Here is a 23,839-nt window from a genome sequence, read left to right as displayed (position 1 = left end):
ACTTCAAACTACATATGTGTTCAATATCGTCGAGCTTGTCATCCAAGATGATCAAGTACGCCCAGCATCATCTTAGCTAGCACGTGACTATACGGAAGTTTACCCTCTCTACACCAGTTGTCTATTTAAACTTTTGATCACAAAGTTATTATGCATCATCACATTTGACTTAATTCTTTTATCATGAGACAATATGCTGTTCTTACACAGAAATTAAGTCATAAAACTAGCAAATCATTAACAAAATATTGCACAGCTAAATTCAATACTTTCAATATAAACTTGAAAATTTCCCCTTTCTGTAAACAAGAAATCCCCATTAGGCTAACTGAGTGATAATTAGGCTAGAATATAGCAACTATTATTTTTAAACCTTATAATCACACTTTTTGTTTAAATTAGGTCTTTATAAGTAAAAAACAAAAAAAAAATTCTATATTTTTATATGAAGTATGATTACTCTTTTTACAAAATGAAAGCAGTTAATACAATTGTTTCATTCACTTAGCTAAGCTCTGAACTTAAAAAAAAATGTTTAAATTCAGTTTCCACTACCAACAGAACTAATTTCAGACAGTAATACAATAATACACAACTAAATCTGAATATCCAATACGAGATAGTGTTTAAGAAAAGCTTACCGGAATGACATAATCTGTTAATCCATATTCAAATAATGTACTTGCAACACGTGCTGATGGTTCAGGTGGTAAAGGACCAGTCCTTCGAAATCTTCTTTGTGGTCGATATTTATCCTGTTGATATTAATTAAACATAAATATTGTTACAAAAACAAAACAACTTTTCCAAATAGTAAGGTTTAACCCATTATTGTCTACTCCTTTACTTCTTTTTTAATGTTCCAAGTTGATTTCTTATAGTAAACAAAAAAATTTAACTGGCTTTATCTGAAAATCTAAATGCATCAATGTATATTTATTTATAATTAAAATATAATTTATATTTTTTTTTTTATCTTTAAAGTACTGTTATAATTCTTCTAACTTGTAAACTAAAGTACTTTTGCCATGGCCATGGCTTCTTCAGATATTTTTATTGAAATAAATAGAATAACCATTAAAGAATTAAAACTGAAATTAGTTTCAAGTGACTAAAAGAATAACATATTCTCTCTAATTTTTCATTCTTTAATATTTATTCATTTATTTCAATAAAAAAACCTGAAGCTGTGGCCACAGTGAAAGTGCTTGAGTAAGTTTACATGTTACAAGAATTATAGCAGTAATATAAAGGTATAAAAAAAAAAAATTATAATATTACATTGCTGTCAAATTTATTATTATTTAGTATTATTAGTATTAATTATTTACATATAAAAATGTTAATAATAATAAATTTGACAAAGACCTATACAGAAAACCAACTAAACAAGATACTATGAATGCACTTAATTCTTTCATCCTTGGAATCAAAAAATAGCAACTTTTAATTCTTTAATTTATACAGCAATAAAATATTTAAAACATAATACTATACAACTAAATAATGAATTAAATAACATAAATATGTTGCTGTAACGAATAGATATAATGCAAATTTAGGAAACAAGTTAAAAAATAAAATATATATAAAAGATAAAATAAAACTAACAAGTAATATTACTGGGGAAAAATATATATTAAAATTGAATATAAATAAATTACAGAAAATTTAATAAAATATTTAAATCATTTGAATTAAAAACAGCATATACAACTAATAAAAAAATAATAAATAATAAAGATACTTCTAAAACAATAAAATATAATAACAAATATGTGATTTAAAATATATTGATATGACTAATCGATCATTTTCAGTTAAAATCAAAGAACACATTAACTGTACAAATAAAGAAAATAAAGACAGTTCCAATTTCACCAAACATATTTTGGAATACAAACATAATTATAATCCAAACAATTTTATTGATATATTAGAATATACTAATGATTTTTATAAAACAAATATTGTAGAGAAATTTTACATTTATTTAAACAATAACAAACTGATGAATGAACAAACTAAATCTGAAAACTACATTCTATTTAAACAAATTATAAGAACTAATTAATGATTATTAGGTTAGTAAAACTGTTTTCATTTCAAATTACCACAACAATTGAGATTCTTTTACTGACATGACATGTTTTTACTTTTAACGTAAAACTTACTATACTTTTAATACAGTGACAATCAATTGTTATGTATATAAAATTTTGGTCTATTTTATTTTATTTCATCTTATTCTATTTTATACTATTTTAAGTGAATAGTTGTAAACATTCTTATACTAAATTATATGGATATTCCAGAGAATGGATGAAGGTCCAAAAGCACTATAATATATTTCAACATTTTATAATTGTTGGTAAGCTGAACTTTCATTATTTATATATTATATATAAAATACCAACGGTGCCATGTTACAAAAATTTAATTCATTTCGCATAACAGGATAACAAACAGGATATTTTCTACCTGCAACTTAAACCTCATAAATTCACGTCAGTATGATGATGTAATTGAAACTGACAAATGAGATTACAAATGTCTTTGCCACATCAATTGGCACAGCGACAAGGTTGCCATTGCTTTTCAGTCCAATCGGCAGTAGAGATACAACCGATGATGGAGTTATCTGGGAAATTGTATCTACATAATTCAGCCATAATTTCCATTTAGCATACAGAAACACTTGATGGCAAACAGCCCTAGCATTATAGAGCGCAGAGCAATTCAGTTGTAGGTCTTCAGTTGAAATTACTAAAGTCGTTAGTTAGTGCATGCTTGCAATTTTCATCCCACCAATGAACAGCAAGCCCTCTTGGCTTACCAGATGTTAAAGGGGTGAATTCAAATGTGCTACTGAGTATCAGGTGTGTAAACTTAGCAAGTTGGTGGATCGCGCTACCACTCTTGTTGTATTGGGCAAAGAAATCCTTGTATCTGTTCCAGTCTGCTTTTCAAACCACCCATCCTCGTGGCTGACTGAGGCAAATCACTATTACCAACTGACAAAACAACTGGTCAGTAATTGCTTCCAAAGTGTTTGGAAACGCGTCAGGTAAGACATGGAAATATGGATGCTGAAAACAAGAACAGATCGCTGCATGAAAATGTACCTGATCAAGATGACATAAACGTGTACACCTTATCGTTCAATAAGCAGAGATCTAAGTTCTGCCTCAGTCGATCAACTCAGTTCTGCCTCGAGAAGAACATAGTCCCAAGAATAGTGATGGACATTGAAACTGCCAATTATAAGGCAGTCCAGTCTGGACAGATCAACTTCACTGATATCAGAATTTGACAGAAAGTATAAGTTGTGGATATCCATTTTAAACATCCCGTTATCTTCACTGTGACTGCAGAGGTATTTGAGGCTAGCAGAATACGGCCAGCTAATACAATTTACTTCAGGAAAACATCCACCTTTGGCTCAGTTTGATGGTAGCATCTTTCGCAGATGTAACTGCGAAAGGAAACATCATCCTGGGGATGGAAGAGAGCCACTGTAAACCACTGTCAGTCTTTCCAACAAAATGTATCCTTCTTGCCAGTACTCAACGCTAAAATAGCAGAACTGAGAGATTTACCTGGTCTGACAAATCCTGGATCAATTTGGCCAGTTATTTGCACAATGTGCACTCGTTCTGTTTTTGCACATTGTTAGAAAGAGCCAGGACAAAACTAACACAGGCTGTACAGGATTCCTCATGTTGACTGATTTCATGAGCCACAGGAAAGGACACTTTCTGCTCGGTACATAATCTTCATTATAGACTTTTCTTCCTTATAAAGGGGGCATTACTGAGACCTTGCAGAGTGTGGACCTTTATAATTAATACATTTTTCTACCTCAGTGCGTGCACTATCATCATGACCCATACAGCTGCAACATGCACAAACTTGTTCCTTTGTGCAACCAATTTTGTTGGGACCAAACCAAACACTGAAAGCAGCACCTTGGGTTTGGTATATGTATGGTCGCACACAGACAGAGAGATAGCCAATTTTTTTTCACTCAGGGACAGTTGGGGTAGAAAAGATTAGAAAGAAATGATGTTGGTATATCAACACCATTCTCCTTCCTCATTATCCTCTGAACAGAAATGACTGACTGTGGTGATAATTCTTCTGATATTTCAATACCAGCCAAATCATGGTAAATGAAAACTCCCATGCTGGAATTTAGTACACTGTGGGGCTGTATTACCTCATCCTACCCTACATTCCTAAGTGCTAGGGAGTTTCCAACTCTATTCATCATCAATTACCTCAATCATCAGGATGCCACTCCTAAGCCTTTTAACAGATTTAGGAATGCCGCAAGCCATTACAATGAATTTATTTATTAGGAATGGAGAAACCTTACAGAAGAATTTATCTTCATTATATTTGACTATAAGAAACCATACACTAGAAAGTTTAGCACTCACTGTTACATTTCTTGTTTCCATATCACCGGAAACAATTTCAGCTGACAATGTTCATTGAAGTCTTTTCAAACTCCCTGGTTTATTGTTTTTTCAAGTGGGCAATAACCACTAAAAGATTATTATTTGGAACCAAAATTTTGTTCCCATGAGAATCAGCAATTTAACAGATCACTCCAGCAGAGTGCACAGGGGTTGGAGCTAGGGCTGGATACAACTGGGTTCATCCTGGTACCCAGGGGACATTTGATGCTCACTGCATAGTCATCCATCCATCCATGGATTGCAGTTGCGTTTCGTAAGGTGTCGAGACACTACTGAAAAGTGTAAGAAACAGTCTAAATGTTGTTATGTAAAGGTATATGTTGTAATTTGTGTAGTGTATGGGTAAAGTGTAAAGAACAGTTCAGTATGAAGTAGGAAGAAAAGCTGCAGAGGCTAGGGCCATGGGGACACCAACCCCCAGTCTTAAAGAGTAAGACTCCCCATCAGGGACAACAGAATTCTATACGGATACTGACTAAATATATATATATATCAGAAAGAGGTAATTTCTGCAAGAGGTATAATCTTAGCTAAGGGAAACTAAAACGCCAAAACATCTCATTCAGATGTTTTAAATGGAGAAATTTGGTGATAAGGAATACGACCCAATTTACTGATATAAGCATTTATACTTTACTAACTCTAAAATTATAATTCTTAAATAAATAAACTTTATAAAAAAAGTTAAGTAATAACTTTATAAATAAACTTTAAAAAATTACCTGAATGTTGATAATATTTTTTAAAATTTTATCATTACTAATTAAACTCTCTGCAGTAATATCCTTATCATCATTAATTTTATTAGATTTATTTGCAACTAATGATTTTTCATACAGTCTAACAGCATATGAACGATTGTATTGTTCTGTTTCACGGCGACGCTCTATAGAATGTTTAACCAACCACTGGAAAAAAAAAATATATATATAACAACAACATATTCTAAAAAAAATTCACACAACTATCTTCCGGTTCTTTCTGCAGATAAATTGTACTTGCAATTGTGTAAATTAATTTGTTTTATGCTCAGTTTCATGCAAAACCTGATACACAGATAAAAATTCTGAGCACTGATTCTGTATAACCAGGAATGTACCCAAAAATAACTTAAAACTGTATCTAGGAAAAGCAATCTAGACATAACAGCAAATTCCACCACTAGGTACAGCAAGTTTACAGTATTCTGCAGCATCTGCCAAGTGGCACACATAGTTCCTAAAGTGTTCTGTGTTAGTTTTTCTTGTTAACTGTTAAATGTGTTTTATGATGGGTGGGCATAATAAAGAGCAAACTCTGCATTAAATTTGGTTCTCTCTAAGGAAAAATCTGCTAAAATAAAAAGGAAGCTTCAAGTAAAACATAAATCTAAGAGTGGTTTTTGGGTTTCAATCAGAAGGAAATGAAACTTGAAGACTGACCAAGATCCAGCCAACCTTCCTCAATAAGGAATTATGAAAATCTTAAAATGTTTGCAATGCAATTTATTAAGACCGATGTAAGATTATCAGATACTGAAATTAATTGTGCATCTTGGAGTTCTTGCTCCATTTGTTAAAATGAATTTAACAAATGATTTAGACATGAACATGTGCTCAAAATTTGTGCCTTGATTGTTAATAGAAAAAACGAAAGCCTGTTGTGTTAATGTGTGTCATGATTTGAAGGATAAAATAGTGTTCATGTTTTGCCAAGAATTGTCAGATAAATAAAGCAGTGAGTGGCAGTGTGTTGTCATGGTGCAAAATCCAAGAGTTGTCTTTCCAAAGTTCAGGTTCTTTTCTTCAGATTACTTCATGCAAATTGCATAAAATTTCTAGGTAGTATTTCTTGTTGACTGTACGACTTTGTTATAGGAATTCATGATGAACAATTCCATTGTAGTCAAGAAAATAGAAGGACCTTCACATTTGACTGCCTAAAGCCGTTAATTTTACGTTGGCCGTTTGATTTTACTTTTTGTGTTTTTTTTTGGGTCTTGGCTCCTCAAAAAACTTCCATAAGGACGACTGAGCATTCATCTCAATATCGTAGCCATGTCTCTTCACCAGATATGATAAGTTTGAGTAAATTTACTTTTCCACCCATGTTTGAGCAACTTTTCCACCCACCAAACCCAAGAAACTGTTGCAGCTGGCTGAAAATTAACACACGTCACTGATAGTAATACCAGTATACATTAAAATAATCAACTCAATTGATAAGATACAGCACACAATTAAAAAATTCTTGTTGCTTTTTATCAGACTCACATAGTTAGTAATTTTTTGACAAGTGAACTTAGTAGTTGATGTAAATAGTTACAACCCAATTGTAATATTCTAACTAAATTATTTCACTCAACTTATGCCTTCATTTCTTATAAAAACAATAATTTTGTAAACACGAAAAACTTTTTCATCTTGTTGCTTAAGTAGATTCAACTAAAAATGAGTAATACTAATTTAAAAAAGTCACAAAATTTCTACTAACCTTTATGAATTAATAGGAAGCCTTATTGATGAAACTGAATTCTTAATTATTATTCATTTTTTGAATAGAAATAGTACAGAATTAGTTAAAAGAACACTTCCGTTATGTTTTTCCTCTTATGTCAAATAATAACAAATTAATAATAATATAATTTAAACTTCAAAAATTTTTTGAAAACTCATACATTTTCCCAGATGTTGGTATTCTGCTTACAGCAAAGGGTTTAAATAGATTTACAAAATAAAGTGTAATTATATTACACACAAATCATCAATGAAAAACAGACAAAATACAGTTGTCAAAAAAAACTCTGCAATTTTAAATTAAACTTACTTCATTACAATTAGAATTATAATTCTATGTAGTCTAAAGTTTTTTTCTTTTTAACCTCTTAATATAATTCAATATGAGCACCATTTACAGCGATGGAGATGTCTAACCGAAAATCCATCTCATTCCACACTCTGTGAGCATGACTGCAGAAATTGTTCCCACGGCTGCTGTTATTCTTTGACGCAAGTTGTCAAATAACTGGATTTTTTCTTGGTATAAACTGTCTTTTATCCAAAAGAAGAAATCCATACTGTCAAATCAGAACTTCAAAGTGGCCAAGCAATGGAAGCTTCTCTGCCTATCTGATCTTCTGGGAACTTGGCATTGAGTGCAATCCATGTAACTTATGCATGATGTGGAAGGGCTCCATCCTGTTGGAAAATTAGCCCTCTAGATTTTCAAACTGCGAAAACAAAAAGTTTTCTAACTGTTTGAAGTACACTATGCCTGTAATAGTCTACTCATGAAAAAATGGCTGAAGTCTCCAACTTGACCTGTTTTTGATTGTCGATCAACAACCTTGGAACCCATCAAGCACTAATTTCTCTAAAGCCAAGATGATGAGTGATAATGGATTGAGCACTCCCATAGCTGATACCACCTCTGATATGATTTCTTCAACAGTGAGCCAGCAATCAAATTCAATAAGTTTTCGAATGGCATGTATGTTTTCAGCTGTAAGACTTAACCTTGAGCATCGATCATGACTTTCACGCCTGCCCTTAAATTGTCTGGTCCACATTTACACTCAGTTCTGAGACGGTGCAGTGTCCTTAAACTGTACCTTTAACACTTTTAACACCTTCATTAGTTAAACACTTTATGATTATACATTGTGCAACAGACAACAGAACCTCTTGCTCACTCATGGCTGTACTGACGACAGAACAGAGCGGAAGAGCTAACCAAGCTGGTTCCCCCTCTCTAACACACCAAACAGTAACCCCCCACTCCGCCATCCAGCTCGGAACTGCTTACTGTAGAATAGCTTTACCATTTAAATTTCATTCACTCTTGTAATTAAGTCTAAAACTAAAAGGCTAAAAATACTAATTTTTTTGTGCAATGAGATTTAACTTATTTGACATGACAAACAGGACTAGTAGCCTAAGAAAAGAGTTTGTTAGAATGGATGCAGGTAAAAAAATAAAGATGCAAGTAGATCACTCATTGGTGGATGGTTTGCTTTTGTTATCAGATGAAATGATGACAAAAGTGGTGGTTATGGCATTTAACATAGATACAACAGTTACAATATAGCAATTAATGTTGCTGATTTACTTAACAGTTTAGGAATAAACAAATATAATTAGATTTAATTTTATACCTGTATTACTGGATATATATGAATAAAATCAAGACCATGAATTTGATGCGGTTCAATTCTATGTGGACAGTGTATTTTTGGAAGCACGCCAACAATTTTTTCACTCAGTGATCTGAAACAATAAATATTTTTAATCAAACAACTTATGACTTACTTCATTCAACTAAAATCTACTAGCAGCAACTTTACCGTGTAACTGGCACAGTTGTCTTTGAAAGGATAAACAAATTAGCTGATAACTAGTAGCAACAGGAAAATAGTAAACAAATAATTAGATTTAACTTTTGTGGCCAAATTCATCTTAAAAATTAAATAATATTACGAAATAACATGTTCAACCAAGAATGTAAAATCACCTAGTCAATATTAAATAGTATCAACCTAATAAAACATATACATTTAATCTTTCAGAACATTACCGCTTTTCTAGTCTTTCATTCTCAATTGTGTTTTGAAAATTTCTGATAACACTTCAACCAATAATTTACCAAGGGCTGTTTACGCTATTGCATAAAGTAGCCTTTAATCCAATAAATTCAAGGTTAGGGTTGGGTCTTGTAGTTGTTACAGGCTTGGTAAATTTATTGTGCTCTTTCGTATGGGCTTGTCATATGTGTACTTTTAGAGTAGGTTTTTTGGCTTATTGTTTTCATTCTTGACTCTTGACGCCAGTCTGACTGACTGTTGTGTCATCTTAATAGTGTCAGCTTATTCCTATCACGCATTATTTATTGCTGTTTCTTTCCCACACATTTTTTCTATTGTTCTCATACTAACACTTAAACATTACTCTTGTTGTCGACACACACTCTCTCCTGTTCATTGCCTAGTTTGTTTCCCCCTCTTCTCATCACCCCATTTTCTTTTGGCAGAGTAGATCAGACATTCATGATGTGTAGTTACCTGCGATTTCGCTCTCGTCTCTTTTTATCTCATTTAGTGTGTTAATTACTCTCGTCGCCTTTGTACATTCATAAACGGTGCGGCAATACTCAATCGCCATAGTCTCGTGGTTTTACAGATTTCTATGTTTGTTTTGCCTCGTTTCATTGTTAAGTTAATTTTCAAATTCAGTAGATAACCTCTAGTATTGAAAGTGGTTCAGTTACTACAAACCAGCCAATTTTTGATCGATGCAGAATCTCTCCAAACTGGTTATTACATATTGGTGACGCTCCGTATTATTCAATTTCTAGTAACATAGTGTTACTTCTGTATTTTCTGATAAACCACTGAATATTACGCCAAGGATAAACTCTATGTATATATGTGTACTTTAATTCACATGTTCATTTCTTACAAAAAATTATGTGTGAATAAGTCAATTTAAAATTATTCATTATTTATTATATTAAACAATTATGTTATTAGTAAAATTTGTGAAATACTTAATTAATTGTACATTATGAATTTGAAATTCAAGATTGGCTTAAAAAACCATTTCTTCACTCAAGAATAGTCATGAAAGGTGGCTTAGATAAAGGTTGTGTTATCATTTTTCATGTGTAACATATTTTATGTGCTATTAATGCCAACTATTGTTATTTTCAAATCGACTTGTAATTAAATAGTACCTCAGAATTATGAAAAGATCTGTATGACACAAACATTAATGAACCTGTATGTGTTGGTTGATAATATTTTATATACATTTTAGTGACTTCCAGGAATGTTTTTTATTGTATTTCATTGACTCATGTAACTGCACAAATTTTTGATTTCATTTGGAAAATAACAATTTTAATGAGACAGTTTATCTATCTTTTATTTTACATAATTTTAATGTGTTAGATTATTGCTGTTGTTAATAATGTTAATCAATGTTAAATATTGCTTTGCTCAATCAAGTTTTATATTATTTTTACAAATTAGAAAAAAGAAGTCATTAACATGAGAATGACTAAGAAACTCAAATATTTTCAAGAAAGCTTGCTTACTAAATGAACTCTATTTATATGATTACCTATTACAATTTGATTATATTGTAATTAACTCTCTTTTTTTATACTGGAATATTATCGTGGCCTTTTTTCTACAACAAACTAGAAATGCACGTTTTAATTATTTAATGATAAGTTTGATGATGTTCATAAATCAGAAAATGCCAGTGCCAATGATAAGAAGTTTATTTTTTCTAAGTTAATGACATTCGTTCATTGCTAATTTTTATTATTACAGAATATGTCAGTAATGCAACAGTTTTCCAGTTACACTATGTTTATTGATGTTATGTTTATAAGTATATAATTGTAAAATAAGGTGTTTTAAGTTGTTTTGTTTTCAGGCTTTGTTAAATTGTAGATTTTCAAAATGATTATTTGAAAAATGTATATTTATGTATTTGTCATTCAATATTATAATTGATATGTTGATTCAGCTGATATTCCTTGCATAAATACTGTATAGGATTAAGTTAAGTTTACTTTGTAATTATATTCAATTTTTTTAAGTTTATGATTTAAAAGAAAAGGTTTAGTTGTTTTTTTTTTCTAATTAAAGTCCAATATTTTTTTTTTGGCAAAAACGAGCTGTGTCATTTTATTTTGTAATTTTACCCGACAAGGGCAATTAAATAGAATATGATTGGAAGTAAAGTTCTAGAGTAGAATCATATAAATTCAATAAAAATTGAAATACTCACAATCTCTGGCCAATATTAAGGTCTTCCTTAAACAATAAATCCACATCTATATTGACATCACAGCTATCAATACACCATGTCATACCACCAACAACCTGATATTTTAATATAGAAAAATATTAATTAAAATACAAATGCATTACTCATAAATGTATGAATTCAAAGAAATTATAAGGTCTGGTTTTACTTAAAATCACCTCAGCCCCTAGTTATCAAGTTGGGCTTTTAGCACAGTCATCAGATTCAAAACAGAGTACCCAAATAATTCTACATGCAAAGCAATCCCAGTCAAACCATACCAATACCAAATATACAGGAACTCTGCAGTTCCCTACATCCTTAGCGCAGGATCTAATGAATGATACAATCAAAACCCTCAAACATTCCAGGGAAGAAGGGTTCAAAGATAAGGAAAGGGGGTGGTAGTTAAAATGGAACAATCTAACGACAGAGAGATCATGAAAGAAGACAAACAAATCCACCCAAAGGATTACTCCAAAGCCTCACAATGCCTCTGGAGATCAGGATATGTTTACAAAGTATAGAAGCAGGTCATTACTAATCAATAATTCTTTGTTGAAGAAATCAAATACATGCTGCAACAATTAACTTCTTTTAAAAATAATTAAAGACCATATGAGATGAGGAGATAGGCTTTCTCAACTAGAACTGGAAGCTATGGTTTTCTGATAGTGTTTTTTTTAATTTCTCAAACAGTGCTGACAGAAAAGCATTACTATTATTCACATTCAATTGTCTCACATTTGGTAAGCTTAAGAGATTATTTTAAGGTTTTTCTTTAATGGAAAAATAGCAAAATTATAACATCAATTTTTGATGTTATAATTTTGCAAATTGTCGGCTGGAAATCAGCTGATTAATTGAGTTCCGGCCATTACAATGTAGTTATTGCTTGATTTTGGTGAGTCATTCACTTCATTTTTAGTCATTTATTATACACCAAATACATAATTTCCAACAAAAACCACAAATAACTTACCAAATTAATAATAAGCTCAATGTAAATTCACAAATTTACATAAAAAGTACTTTTTTAATCCATTTATTCATCATCAGTTATTTAAATACTGATTATTTGAATACAGTTATTTTAAATGAAATAAAATTGGTTATAATAATAATAATTGTCTTTATTGATCTCACAAGAAAAATACATTACAATAAAACAGAATAACATTACACATACAATTAGATGATACTTATGGTCCTTGGACCGTCTGAGGGGTTGACAGTAAACATTAATAAAAATATCACTACACAAATATTATAATAAAAAAAATAAAAATAAATATTAGAAATTAAATTCCTGAATCAAACAGAAATGATAAGACCAAGCATCTTTACAAAATTTGCTCACAAAAGTCCAGTTATTATCATTTAAATAGTCCTTTAGTTCACAAAAACTTTACTTTTCTTGAAATATTTCAACCTAAATTCATTTAATATTGGTCACGCTGCAATAAAATGGAAGACATCTTCTTCTTCTCCCTTATTACATAATCAACATAATTTAGAATTGATGGTGAACAAATATTTATTCAGATAAATTAATTCAAGCAACAACATTTGTATATTTGGAATTAATATTTGGAATAATAGATATGAGGTATTCAAGCAACAACAAAATACGAGGTGCGTGAGAAAAGTAATGAGATTAGTAATACTGCGAGCGATCTGGCAATGTTGTGTCTAACAATCTGTGCTAGATTGGTTTGTTCATCCCTTCCACATGTTGAGTATGAGTTTCAACTCAGTTCAGCCAACACATTATTTTTGACAGCGCCATCAGTGAAGTTGTGTTTTTGTTGTGTTACGAAAATGGGGCATCGGAATTTAGAGCGACGTTGTGCAATCAAGTTTGTGTTAAACTTGGGAAATCCAGGAGTGTGACCTTTGAAAAGTTGAAACAGTCCTACAGGGAACATTGCTTATCAAGAGCACAAGATTTCCACTGGCACAAATCATTTTTGGAAGGCCGAGAACATGTTTAAGATCAACCTCTCTCAGGGAGATCTTCAACTTCAAAATCTGACGAAAACATTGAGCATGTGAGGGTTCTTGTGAGATCAGACTGTCATTTAACAATAAGGATGTTGAGTGAACAGTAAAATTTAAACACTTTCACCACACATCAAATTTTGACATACGAATTAGACATGCAAAAGGTTTGTGACAATTTCATGACAATGCCCCGTGTCACACAGCCATTTCCATCACAGAATTTTTGACCTCAAAACACATTCCTACAGTTCCTCAACCCCCCTATTCACCTCATTTGAGTCCTTGTGACTTTTTCCTTTTCCTGAAATTGAAACATGTCTTAAAAGGACGTCATTTTTGAACTCTGCAGAGCATTCAAAAGACTGTGACCAACCAGTTAAAAGCCCTACCAGTTGAAGCTTTCCAGTGCTGCTACCAGGAGTGGGAACAATGACTCTGCCGGTGTATAGCTGCCCAAGAGAACTACTTTGAAGGGGATAATATTGGTTGTTTGAAAAAAATAAAAATTTTGGTAAGTAGAAAGTCAGTCTCATTACATTTCTCACACACCTCGTTTATAGTAGCATTTAAATTAATCAAAACACAGGGAATTTTTTATTTATTTCTATGTTGTGGTTACACTGCTGGAGTATACCTATTCCTTAAGTTGTCTGTGTAATGTAAGGTTACTGTTCTTTGGTTATTTAGCAATTTTAATGTTATAAATTGTGTTTTGAGAAAGATTATTCTATTTTTTATCACTAAATTATATTTTTGTATTTTTTTGTTCTGTGTTTTATATATATATATATATATATATATATATATATATATATATATATATATATAATATTGGACATAACTTCAAGAAAGTGTTACAAAATTGTTTCTCTTTCTAAGCATACCAGTATGACACAACTGCAAATAGTTTCCGAGTGTGGTGTTGGAATAGGGACAGTGAATGGTAATTTACAACAATTTAAGGAAATAAACATTTTAACGAAAGGCAAATGTAAAGAAATGTTAAAGAAAAACTACACAGGATTGGTCATTAGTGAAAAAAAGTAAACTTGACCCAAAATTATCTGCTGTGGACTTAAATCGAGAATTAGCAGCCAATGGATCAGACTTACATGTGACAGCTACTAGATGATGAATTCTTGCAGCTGGACGTAAAGTTCATCAAGTAGCTAAAAAACAGCTTTTAACACCAGCAATGGGTAAAAAAGGCTCTTATGGGTTAAAGTATATGCTAACTGACCAAAGAAGACTGGAAAAAAGTTATGTTTTCAACTAGTCACTATTTTATGTCCACTGGGCAACGGAGTGTTCCAACAAGATTTCTGCACTATTCCATACTACCATAAAAAAAATTTTTCAAAGATAACACAATAAGGTGCTCCGTGGCCAGGCAACTCCCCAGACTTAAACCCAATTGAAAATCTTTGGGCAATAGTTGAAAATCACCTCTCATAAATGAATTGTACCACAAAAATTGACCTCAATAAAGCAATAATATTGGTATGATTTTATGATAAAGAAATTTAAAAAAAATATGCAGTACACTTGTTGAATCAATACCAAATTGTGAATGTGAAGTAATTAAGAATAAAGGAGGGCACATTAATTATTAAATATTCACAAATTGTACAGGTATGGTTAATTTTTCCAAATAATGTTACTTTTTATTAAATAACATCTGCATTTGGATTAATTTGCATGCTAATGTAAAACACACATCATTTTGTTTCTGAATGACAGGTAACATCTAATAACATAAGGAAATTTAATAAAGTTTCATACATTAATTAATATAATGACAATCTCCATAGCTGAGTAGTTGTGTCTTTGTCTTTCATCTACAGATTCCAAGTTCAAGCGCTGGTCAGGTATGCAATTTTTCTCATGCAAAAAAATTCATTATGATCCGTTAGTAACACTGTTCATGGACATCTATCAGATGTGTTTCAAGTAAATATATCACAAATTGAGTTTTTTGTAGTCACTCATTTGTGAAGCTTCATTATGTTATATTACATAAATATGAAATCATAGGACCTATCTAGAACAGAGTTAAGAACTTTTATATCACTCAAGTTGCAAATAAAATAATAAGCATAATATGAAACTGTATTTTGGTTTATAAAAATTTTGAAAATTTACTGACAATCTTGCAAAGATAAAAGTGGTTCATGTGTTAGTAACCACTGAAAAAAGTCATGGAATGTTTTTGTAACAATTGTATACATCTTGTAAAATTTTGTTGTGTTAGAATACTGCAAGAGATAATGAAATAGTTGCTAAGAAGCAGTAACTGACCCGAAGATCAATTTACACTAAATTTGTTCTTAGGCTATATCCAAAAATAATTTGGAAAATTAATAGAAAAGAATTCATTTTATAAACTAAGAACCACTTGTTTGCCAAAAAAAACTGGATTTTTTGGTGAAATGGTATATGTAATGAGAAAGTCAAGTCTTCATTGTAACGTTTCTATTATATCAGTGCATAAAATTAAGTGACTTGATAAAAGAGAGAATTATCAAAGTAAATAATTATTAAATAGCTACTCATCATTACTACTGTATATGAAGGTAACAATTTTTTTTTTTTCTGGCAATTACAGAACAATCACCAATCACTGTTAATATCTACTACTTTTTTATTTTTTTTATATGAAATAAATTTTGTAGCATGTGAAAAAATTCCAAGCCTGACCAGGATTCAAACCCATAACCTTCTAAACGAAAGGCAGAGAAGCTACCACTCTTGTGGATTCTAATCTTATTAAAGGCTTCCTTTCTAATGTACCACTCTTGTGGATTCTAATCTTATTAAAGGCTTCCTTTCTAATGTTACTTATTGCAAATAGGAATTTACTTCATTTTATAGGAACGTTTAACAACATAAGTAATGGACTGATTTCTTCTAATATCCATATTGCACTACAACAAAATTTGGTTAATTCAAAACAAAGGGACCACAGGAAAATTAAAATAAATAATAAAGATAAATTTACCCCAGAAATATATAATAATTCTTGATTTACACAAAGCAAATTTTTTCACAATTTCTGACTTCACACACATTCAAGAAAATGGTTCAGTAAAACTTTTTCCCAGCAATTACTTGCACACAGAATTAATGTTGAAGTCTGAAGTTTAGTAACACATTTTTCATAACTTTATCGATGAAGATTACTCACAAAATGTTAAATGAAAATTTATGGAGTATGCGAGAATAAAAAAAAAATATATTTTCCTACTTCAGTCTCTGTATGATAAAATCTTTATATTCTGCAGAGAATCTAAAAATTCAACTTTCTGAGAATATAAGAAAATAGTTAAAGCAAAACTACGTTACACAACTATTATTATTCAAAAGTTAATGATTCATTTCAATAATACAAACTCAAGAAGCACACATCGTTGAATCTTTTTGAAAACTAAAGCAAGAAACAAACAATGCAGTATGTACGAGTAATATTAAAATTACCTTATCAAAAGAAGATAATCCCTTAATACGAGCTCTGAAATATCCAGCAGCAAACAGTAAATCAATAATCTCATCCAACTTTACCTGCTGTTCTTCATCTTCTCTCACTTCAGCCTATTACAAAGTTACAATTCATAAAAACAGACAAGATCTTACTGGTGAAATATTATGCACAATTAATTTTGTAAATAAATATATTTGAAATTGATGGTCAGATTTTCATAAGTGTATATAAAAACTTAGCATTTTCAGTTTTATATCTAATGATTGATTAAACATTTTTATACGCTTAATTAAGAGTATTTTACCGAACAACACAATCAGTTGGTAGAGTTAAAAAAGAACATTACTTTACAAAATATAAAATATATTCGGTGTTTTTAACTTTCATTTGTGTGAAATATTAAAAAAAAACCTCCCTTAGACAGAAACCACAACTGATACAGTACTTCTGGCTGTCTGCACTACCTATTAAAATCATTCTTGACTCATGGCTGATCTTTCCTTCTTCCACAACTTTGAGGTATTCCTCTTGTGGACAAGAGGTCGATATCCTTTACTCTCAATCCCTTGGAATATAATTCTTATTATAATTAACTGATATGCATGGTGAAGTGTAGCTGAACTTAGGAGAACTCAATTGTAAAAAACAATGTATCTAGTGCTTGCACTAGATACTTTCAGATATTTCATTCAGCTACCTTAAGTGATAAAAATCCTATAAGATAACAATAGTATTTCTGTTACCCGTAAAGCAAATTTTCTAGATGTTTTATAAGGTATAATGTTCTCTTGGAATGATCAAACTGACTTTGTAACAAAATTAAACCAAACTGTGCTGCTTAGAAACATTTTAACAAAACACTAACTTGTAATCTTTATTAAAATTTATTATATGTAAATTTTCCATTGCTGAGTTTTTATAAATTACATTACTAATTAAAAGTTTAAATAATTCAGTAAAAAAAAAAAGATTAAAAATATAATTGAAAGATTTTCTTTTATAGAAACAATATTACTCTGTGAATGTTTAAATAATACAAATATTTTTTTTAAAAAACCCTATTTTTTATATCCCATTTGACACGTAAATAAATATGTGCACAAAATATTTTTTAATAACACATTCTGAATTGTGAATTACTTTGTAGTAATTTTTTATACTTATGTGTCTACCTACCAACATTATGTATGATACATTAATTTAAATAGTTAAATGGACCTAAATTGTATAATTTATGTTTTTATATTTATAATTTATCTTCTAATGATGTTATCTATATGATTTATTACTATGCACCAATTAGATTAAAAGATTTGTTCATTCACAGAATAAGCTGTTTGTGAACAATGAAAAATCTAATAAAAATATGTTAAAGCATACTTTTTTAATATCTGAAAGCAAATCACTTATTCAGTTTTTAAATATTACTATTATAATTATTTGCGACTGGGCCTGTTTGATCATGCCAAGCTATTATATTTCAGTTTTCTATAAAAATATATTTTCTACAAATCTATTCTAAAAAAAAAATGAAAAAATTTATTTTTTTCAAAAGAATGTATAATAATCAAATATACATATAATACTGCCCAACAAAAAATTTTTTTTTAATATTTCCTTCACTTCATGAGCCAAATCTTACTAACTTAAGAAAAACGAATACGACAAAGAAATATTTTTATTACTTCTAGTTTCTGTGATATACAACAAGTATAAGTATTTTATTTTAACAGATTAAGAGAAAACAATACATTTTAATTACTTATACCAACAACATAGAAAGTCCATTTGACATTTTTTTAATGACAGTTACATTCTAAGAGTTCTTAATTGATGGAAGAATACCTCTCAGTTGGAGTACCTGAAGAGAATCACATGGTGGCTTCATGACATCGTTGTCTTTTTGACTTCATTCCAACGGCCCTAATATCTTTGTTCCATACAGAAATATCCTGATGGAATCTTCCTCTGTGTTCATCACTGACAACTCCACAACTAGGAGCAAAAAAGCAGGTGTGAGTTAAGAAAATGGATTTTAAGGGACATGTTTCATCTGAGTTAATGGTATTTTTGCAGAAGTCCTGTCACCAACTGACTGTAGTTTTCATCTCTTTTGTTGCCTAAAAACCCATGAATGACTCCTTTCTTTAAGGCTTCGCAAGCTTCCTTTTCTTTCCCCTCCAAAATTCGCTCAAACGCAGGATCCTATACAAGTTGTCGAATTTGTGGCCCAACAAAAATAACTTCCTAAACTTTTGCATCACTTAATGCAGGAAATTTGTCTCTTACGTACTTAAAAGCCTGTCCTTCTTGATTCATTCTTTTAACAAAATTTTTCATCAAACCCAACTTTATATGAAGGGTTACAAGAAGGTCTTTTGGGTCCACAAGAGGCTCAGCAACGGCATTTTTCTCGCTATAGTTAAGATTTCTTACAAGCCAGTCTGCTTGAATATAATGTGATTTCCTATCTCTACTGTTCCACATACATAAAAAGCAGCAGTATTTAGTGTACTCCAGTTGCATTCCTGAGAGTACAGCAATGATTTTTAGACTGCCACAGATTTTCCACTTGTGTTCAGCATATTTGGTCGAGTCTAGGAGGATTGCCATGTCTGCATAAGTCTCCTTCATATAAACTGCATAATCAACAGGAATAGAAGAAAGACAGTTGCTGTTGTAAAATAATACAGCTTTCAAACTAAGCTTGGAGAAGTCTTGAATAGCCTTGAATCAGTTGAATCATGATTCAAATTCAAACATTTCATCAAGCCATTAACATCACAGCAAAGAAGATTGTTTTTCTTCTCAAAAAAAGAAAACAGATCCCTATGATGATGTCTGTACTGTGAGACTCTGACATCATGTTAGAGAAGATTCCAATGCTGTATTCTTGAACCTAGAAGTTCTGCCTTCTCCTTTGATAAATTAAGATTTCGAATGAGACCCCTCAATTCCACTTGACTCAATCTGTGCAGTTCATCATCTTTTTCGTCAAAATCAGACTCATGGGAGGAAACCAGACTCATGGGTTCTTCTTCTTCCACATTGTCTTCATTTTCTACTTCAAGCTCATAAATTTAGAGTGGAGTAGGAACTGGTAATCTATCTGAATATTTAATAGGTCAACACAAACAATATGAAACTCACAGTCACAGCAACAGCAATACTTTTTATAACCTACAAACAGCTGGAGAACATTTTTTTGTCATTTAATAGGTGTGGCAACTCTAAAAATAAAATTATCCTCAAACTAAAAATGTAGGTTGGGTAGAAAGACAAGTCATGATATCTCCAGAGTAAATAAAGCTGATCAGTCATTTTTATGGTGACTTTTGGATTCAGCAGATGGAAATACATAAAAATACACTATTTTTGAGCCCAAAACATTTTCATTGTTAGGCAGTATTACAAATATATTATCACAATAAATTTTGGAGTGTAATGTTTTTGGCCATTTTCACATTTGTATCTGATAAGGTATTTTACTAATAACCGGAAATTTTAATCCATGATGTGTGGGGGAATACCAGAACTGATGAAATATTTATTAGATTAACAATGCAATTGTAATTCTAAAATGTGTAGAACAACAAATATTTATATTTAACATTACATAAGAATATTTTTAAAACTTTATAAAGAATTTACATATATTTTTCCCGAAAATGAACAGAATTTGTGAATGTTTGGATGATGTGATGAGGTACAGACGACACTCTTTTCGAAAGTAACCATAGAGTACGTTCATAGACCCGAAGGGATTTAACCTCTTCAGCATCATATGAGACAGCGAGGTGCAATATTTATTCTTTACAGGTGCATATTAATGTTCATAATTAGCAGGATCTTATGGACAACGACTTAACATAAGAACTTACGGGCGACTAAACAGCATAACCTAAATAAACAACTACTCGCGTTTATTAGCTGTAAATAATCAGCTTAAGTTAACAGCCATCACCAATAATACTGATTTTAAAAATATAGTTAAAATCATAACTACCTGAATTTCTTTACCATCTACGTCTAAAACGACTGATAACTGTTTTGTTCCTATGTTAGTTTTCAACGCATCCAACAAGGCCATTTTCAAACACCGAGCTGTAACTTTGACAAGCAGTAACACTCCCACAGCTGATTAATCCAACTTCTAGACAACTGTTGGAAATTTAGAACAATTCCTTCCTTATTATTTTTAAATAAAATATTCAGTTCATTATTAAAATTTTCGAGTGTTAAATTTTAGTTTGAAAAATTCTCGGAAGGTTAATTTTTAGAGATTGATCTGGAATTACTAAATTAACTAATGGTTATAAGTGCATTGTATTATTCTTTCAGAATAAATCTGTTTTTTAGTTGTTTTTTTTTTCAGAGAAGTTGTATACGAATCAAAATTCATACGCAATAAATTTAGAGGTTATTCAGTCCTGTAAATAAAAATTATAAAATTCTTTTCACGACGATATACCTCCTCTTGGTGCAACCTGTAACTTTTATTAAAGTCAACAAAAAAATTAATTGCACGGATAACTTTCAAAAAACTAGATAAAAGTATTTATTCAATAAAAATATAAATTGAACTATAATACTAAACTATTTTTTATAAAAAAGATTGCATAAGAGGTATGAATAGTGGCTGGTTATGAATAATACCTTGGAGGTTTTACAGGGATAGAGTTATGCAGAGAATATCACAAAGTTCTCCCGGAACTCATAACCTATTCTACTGGTGAAAATAATGCAAAAAGCTCATATAAACATTTGTCCTAAAATGCTTCTTTGCGAATTTCAGTTAGGGAAAGATCTTACTCAGATTTTAGTTACTCCAGTAAAATGAAGTAGTACTGACATTTTTAGGATATGATGTAAAGATGGCTACACACATAACTGCAAGCTCTACAAGCCTGCGTGAACAAGCGTTTTGTACAAGCTTGCACAACTTCTACACAGCCTACACATGGTACAAGCAAGCTGGAGCAGCATCAGTTTTTGCTGGAACAATGGATGATGATGACATGCTGGCTTTAGCTGCAATAATTCTAATTTAAAAAGGAAAAAGAAAAGCTAACAAAGCATTTGTTGCAAGACTGGTTGTTAAAAATAAAACACTGTTTTCACATTAATTTACTGAGTGAATTGAAAATGTATTCCTGTGATTGGCATAACTGTCTATGGATGAATGAACAAACATATTTGCATCTATTAGTGCTTATTACACCTTGGATTAAAAGACAGATCACAATCATTAGAGAGACTATAACACCATGTGAGGGATTGACAGTAATGTTATGATTTCTCGCAACGAAGGAGCTATGAAGATCTTAAATATTCAACTATTATTTCACCATAAGTTTTAAGTTCCATAATTACAGAAACATGTCATACAATATACAAAACATTGAGACAGCATTATTTGAAGGTGTATATTTAAATACAACACAAACAATTTTTATATTCTACCAAACAAACAATTCAAATTAAACAAAAATTAAATGAAATGTCTGTAACTTGGCAGGTACCAAGCAAGTGAACTTGTATTTTCATTCTCAGTGTAATGACTTTGATTCCATACTAATGGTTGTAGCTGCATTTGATCCTCGTTCTTGATAAATGATAAGAGGTGCGGAAAGCAGTCTATAATTATTATTATTCAGATTACTTGATTCAAAAGAGCTTGTACTAGCCAATAATGTGTGAGATGTATCATTATTTGGATATTGAGGCTGACTGAACATAGAAAATGAATTGTCATTACAGATGGAATGTGACATGGTTAAAAAATTCATTTCAGCCATAAATAAACCCTCATTAATTATTTTTTCTATCAACAATCTTTGAGTAATATTTTTAATATATCTCATTTTCATAACTACATTTTTTCCAAAAACATATCTGTCATCTACTGGTTTGAGTTTTTTAAAACAATTTTCAATAGCACTTACAATATTTTGTATATTATCTATCTTTATCTTTTATTATTTATTTATTATTAGATGGTCATGCAGGTGGTGTTTTTCACGGCGTATGATAACATTTTCATCAAATGAATTATTTACTTCTTGTCCTGTTGGTCTCATTGAAATGGTCTAACTCTTCTACTGAGTTTTCATTTGAATTGAGTTGGTACAAATTATTCTCTATATTTGGTACTGAGTCTTCGTTTTGATGAAGTTGATTTTCTTCCTGAAAATAATTAATTAAATTATTTATTGCACATAATAAACTGTACAAGTGGAGAACTAATAGTTTATAATACATTAAAATTACAATAATCTTTATCTACAATTATATAACTAATTTAATATCGGCGGACGAACACGCTAGAAGCTCAGATGTTATCGGGAGCACAGTATACGTACGCGCTGGCACAGCGTCCTCCCGCCACACAGATGACCGCGCAGTTCTCCCACCATAGCGGCGCTGCGGCACCAACACTCTCAGGCTCCAATAAAAGAACGTGCTCGAGAGTGAATTTTTAATTCATCGTCGACCCCACCTGGAGAAAACCAAGAAGAAGATGGAAAAAGTTTACTGGCCGCCTCAACGTGGGACCTCCCGGAGGATGTCAAAATCATGCCGGAGCAGCAGGTCTGGCCGGCCCGTCGAGGGAACCGCTCCAGCTCGCCGGGCTTCAATTGCCCTGGCCGGCGAACTCGGAAGCAGCAGGAGCCGGCCCAGCGTGGGATCGTTCAGGGAGAACCGCATCGGCCGCGCCAGCAAAGGACGACCGACGCCGACCCGACACTGCGGGGTTCTAGGGGCCACTACTGCCACGCTGTAGTGGGAACCCAACTGCCGCTGAGGGGAAGTCCGGTCTGATTTCAATGGACGAGCCGCAACTTCCCTACTTCGCCGGAGACCAGCTTCCGGATCCAACAGCTTTTCTCAGGACCACCACAAGGTTATGAATTACGAGCTGTCGAAGCCATTTAGCGACAGTATATTAGTACATACCATTAATAATAATAAATTCTTAACAAAGAAATAAATACATATACTATTATAATACCTATAATTTTATATTTCAGTTCCCACAAACCAAAGATGACTGGAAAAATGTTATTAGTGAATGTGAAAAG

The 23,839-nt window shown here is 31.4% G+C and overlaps 1 protein-coding gene across 1 annotated transcript in view; it reads right to left on the bottom strand.

The window, feature by feature from the left end:
• fidipidine (coiled-coil domain-containing protein 93) overlaps positions 1-20,919 on the bottom strand; it is a 51,897-nt gene extending 30,978 nt beyond the window's left edge. The window contains exons 1-6 of the mRNA XM_075372578.1: positions 20,764-20,919; positions 16,754-16,867; positions 11,258-11,352; positions 8,617-8,728; positions 5,207-5,392; positions 642-755 (exon numbers count right to left, since the gene is read on the bottom strand). Coding sequence (XP_075228693.1) covers positions 642-755; positions 5,207-5,392; positions 8,617-8,728; positions 11,258-11,352; positions 16,754-16,867; positions 20,764-20,847 — 705 coding nt within the window. The 5' untranslated portion in view covers positions 20,848-20,919. The remainder of the gene's footprint in view (positions 1-641; positions 756-5,206; positions 5,393-8,616; positions 8,729-11,257; positions 11,353-16,753; positions 16,868-20,763) is intronic.
• Between the last annotated feature and the right edge of the window lie 2,920 nt (positions 20,920-23,839).

Source organism: Lycorma delicatula, chromosome 8, assembly GCF_047948215.1.
Source record: "Lycorma delicatula isolate Av1 chromosome 8, ASM4794821v1, whole genome shotgun sequence".
Classification (NCBI taxonomy): Eukaryota; Metazoa; Arthropoda; class Insecta; order Hemiptera; family Fulgoridae; genus Lycorma; species Lycorma delicatula.
This window is presented reverse-complemented; position numbering and strand designations above follow the sequence as displayed.